This window comes from Empidonax traillii, unplaced genomic scaffold (genome assembly GCF_003031625.1).
Source record: "Empidonax traillii isolate 1590-97213 ecotype Southwest subspecies unplaced genomic scaffold, ASM303162v1 scaffold4025:size10319, whole genome shotgun sequence".
Lineage (NCBI taxonomy): Eukaryota > Metazoa > Chordata > Aves > Passeriformes > Tyrannidae > Empidonax > Empidonax traillii.
In genome coordinates, this window is record NW_020959218.1 from 7,536 (window position 1) to 10,319 (window position 2,784).

General features: G+C 66.1%; 1 protein-coding gene across 1 annotated transcript in view; it reads left to right on the forward strand.

Annotated features, from left to right (window-relative positions):
• The window catches only part of LOC114072799 (voltage-dependent L-type calcium channel subunit alpha-1F-like), a gene marked incomplete at its 3' end in the record, with an annotated part of 10,115 nt that extends 7,334 nt beyond the window's left edge, over window positions 1-2,781 (forward strand). Inside the window, exons 3-11 of the mRNA XM_027910643.1 lie at window positions 4-150; window positions 223-424; window positions 1,253-1,411; window positions 1,725-1,835; window positions 1,929-2,012; window positions 2,174-2,194; window positions 2,289-2,417; window positions 2,510-2,575; window positions 2,689-2,781. Coding sequence (XP_027766444.1) covers window positions 4-150; window positions 223-424; window positions 1,253-1,411; window positions 1,725-1,835; window positions 1,929-2,012; window positions 2,174-2,194; window positions 2,289-2,417; window positions 2,510-2,575; window positions 2,689-2,781 — 1,012 coding nt within the window. The remainder of the gene's footprint in view (window positions 1-3; window positions 151-222; window positions 425-1,252; window positions 1,412-1,724; window positions 1,836-1,928; window positions 2,013-2,173; window positions 2,195-2,288; window positions 2,418-2,509; window positions 2,576-2,688) is intronic.
• Window positions 2,782-2,784: the final 3 nt, after the last annotated feature.

Consider the following 2,784-nt stretch of genomic DNA (forward strand, 5'->3'; position numbering starts at 1 on the left):
CAGGGGGACGTTCCTGGTGTACAAGGACGGGGACGTGTCCCACCCCTCGGTGCGCGAGCGCCTCTGGCTCAACAGCGACTTCAACTTCGACAACGTTCTGGCCGGGATGATGGCCCTGTTCACCGTGTCCACCTTCGAGGGGTGGCCAGCGTGAGTGCCCGGGGGGGGACGGGGGGACAGCGGGACCCCCGGGACACGCTCCCACCCCCCTGCCCCCCCCAGGCTGCTCTACAAGGCCATCGACGCCAACGCCGAGGACCAGGGGCCCATCTACAACTACCGCGTGGAGATCTCCATCTTCTTCATCGTCTACATCATCGTCATCGCCTTCTTCATGATGAACATCTTCGTGGGCTTCGTCATCATCACCTTCCGCGCGCAGGGCGAGAGCGAGTACCGCAACTGCGAGCTGGACAAGAACCAGGTGTGGCTGTGGGGCCCGGGGGGCACTGCCCTGTCCCCATGCTGACCCCACAGAGTCCCTGTGGCACTGCCCTGTCCCCTGTCCCTGTGGCACTGCCCTGTCCCCATGCTGACCCCACGGTGTCCCTGTGGCACTGCCATGTCCCCAGGGTGGCACTGCCCTGTCCCCAAGCTGGCCTCATGGTGTCCCTGTGGCACTGCCCTGTCCCCAGGGTGGCACTGCCCTGTCCCCAAGCTGACCCCACGGTGTCCCTGTGGCACTGCCATGTCCCCTGCTGGTCCCACGGTGTCCCCTGCTGGTCCCACGGTGTCCCTGTGGCACTACCATGTTCCCAGGGTGTCACTGTGATGTTCCTGTGTCACTGCCGTGTCCCCAGGGTGTCACTGTGATGTTCCTGTGGCTTTGTGGTGTCACCACAGTGTCCCCACAGCACCAGTGTGTGGAGTGGCCATGTCCCTGTAGTGTCCCCTTGTCCCCACACTGTCCCCACGGTGTCCCCACAGCGGCAGTGTGTGGAGTGGCTGTGTCCCTGCAGTGTCCCCACGGTGTCCCCACGCTGTCCCCACAGCGGCAGTGTGTGGAGTGGCCATGTCCCTGTAGTGTCCCCTTGTCCCCACGGTGTCCCCACGCTGTCCCCACAGCGGCAGTGTGTGGAGTGGCTGTGTCCCCTTGTCCCCACGCTGTCCCCACGCTGTCCCCACAGCGGCAGTGTGTGGAGTGGCTGTGTCCCTGCAGTGTCCCCATGTCCTCACACTGTCCCCATGGTGTCCCCACGGTGTCCCCATGTCCCCACGGTGTCCCCACGCTGTCCCCACGCTGTCCCCACAGCGGCAGTGTGTGGAGTACGCGCTGAAGGCGCAGCCCCTGCGCCGTTACATCCCCAAGAACCGCACCCAGTACCGCGTGTGGGCCATGGTGAACTCCACCGCCTTCGAGTACATCATGTTCGTGCTCATCCTGCTCAACACCATCGCCCTGGCCGTGCAGGTGGGGACAGCTCAGAGCTGGGGGGCACACCTGGGGACAGCTCAGAGCTGGGAGACACTCCTGGGGACAGCTCAGAGCCCAGGGGACACACCTAGGGACAGCTCAGAGCTGGGGGGCACCCCTGGGGACAGCTCAGAGCTGGGGGGCACCCCTGGGGACAGCTCAGCGCTGGGGGGACACACCTGGGCACAGCTCAGGATCCCCGTGGAGGGGGGTGGGCACAGCTCAGGACCCCCGTGGTGGGGGTGGGCACAGCTCAGGACCCCTGTGGGGGGGATGGGCACAGCTCAGGACCCCCCCGTGTCCCCCCCAGCACTACGAGCAGTCGAAGCCCTTCAACTACGTGATGGACCTGCTCAACATGGTGTTCACGGGGCTCTTCACGGTGGAGATGGTGCTCAAGATCATCGCCTTCAAACCCCGGGTACTTTGGGGGGCTGTGCCAGGCCGGGGGGGGGGTCACTGGTGGGTGGGGGGGGTGCCCAGGACAGGGGGGGCTCACCTGCCCCCTCCCCAGCATTACTTCTGCGACGCCTGGAACACCTTCGACGCCCTCATCGTGGTGGGCAGCGTGGTGGACATCGCCGTCACCGAGGTCAACGTGAGTCGTGCCCCTCGGTCCGGGGGGGTCCCCTGGACCTGGGGAGGGGGTTGTTTTTTGGGGAGGGGGGTTCCCAGATGTCTGGGTCCCTCCCCTTGCGTCCGTGTCCTCACGTCCATCTGTGTCTCCACCCACCTCCATCGTCACGTCCGTGCCGGCAGAACGGGGGGCACGTTGGTGAGGTACGGGGGGCTCCTCAGCCAGGGGGGGTGTGCAGGGGTTTGTGGGGGGGTGGTACAGGGGTTTTGGGGCGCCCCTGACCCTCCCTCCCCGCAGAGCTCAGAGGACAGTTCCCGCATCTCCATCACCTTCTTCCGGCTGTTCCGCGTGATGCGGCTCGTGAAGCTGCTCTCCAAGGGCGAGGGCATCCGCACCCTGCTCTGGACCTTCGTCAAGTCCTTCCAGGTGGGGCTGGGAGGGCCAAACGGGGAGGGGGGACACGAGGGGGGCCACACGGGGGGCTCAAAATCCCCCTCACGCCTCGTTCTTCCCCCCAGGCCCTGCCCTACGTCGCCCTCCTCATCGCCATGATCTTCTTCATCTACGCCGTCATCGGGATGCAGGTGAGGGGCCTGGGGTGAGCCCCCCGGTGTGAGGGGGTCGAGGGGGGTCTGGAGGTGTAAGGGGTGTGTGGGGGGTGGTCCTGCGAAGCCCCCAGCCCCTCTGTACCCCCCAGACCTTCGGGAAAGTGGCGCTGCAGGACGGGACCCAGATCAACCGCAACAACAATTTCCAGACCTTCCCCCAGGCCGTGCTGCTGCTCTTCAGGTGG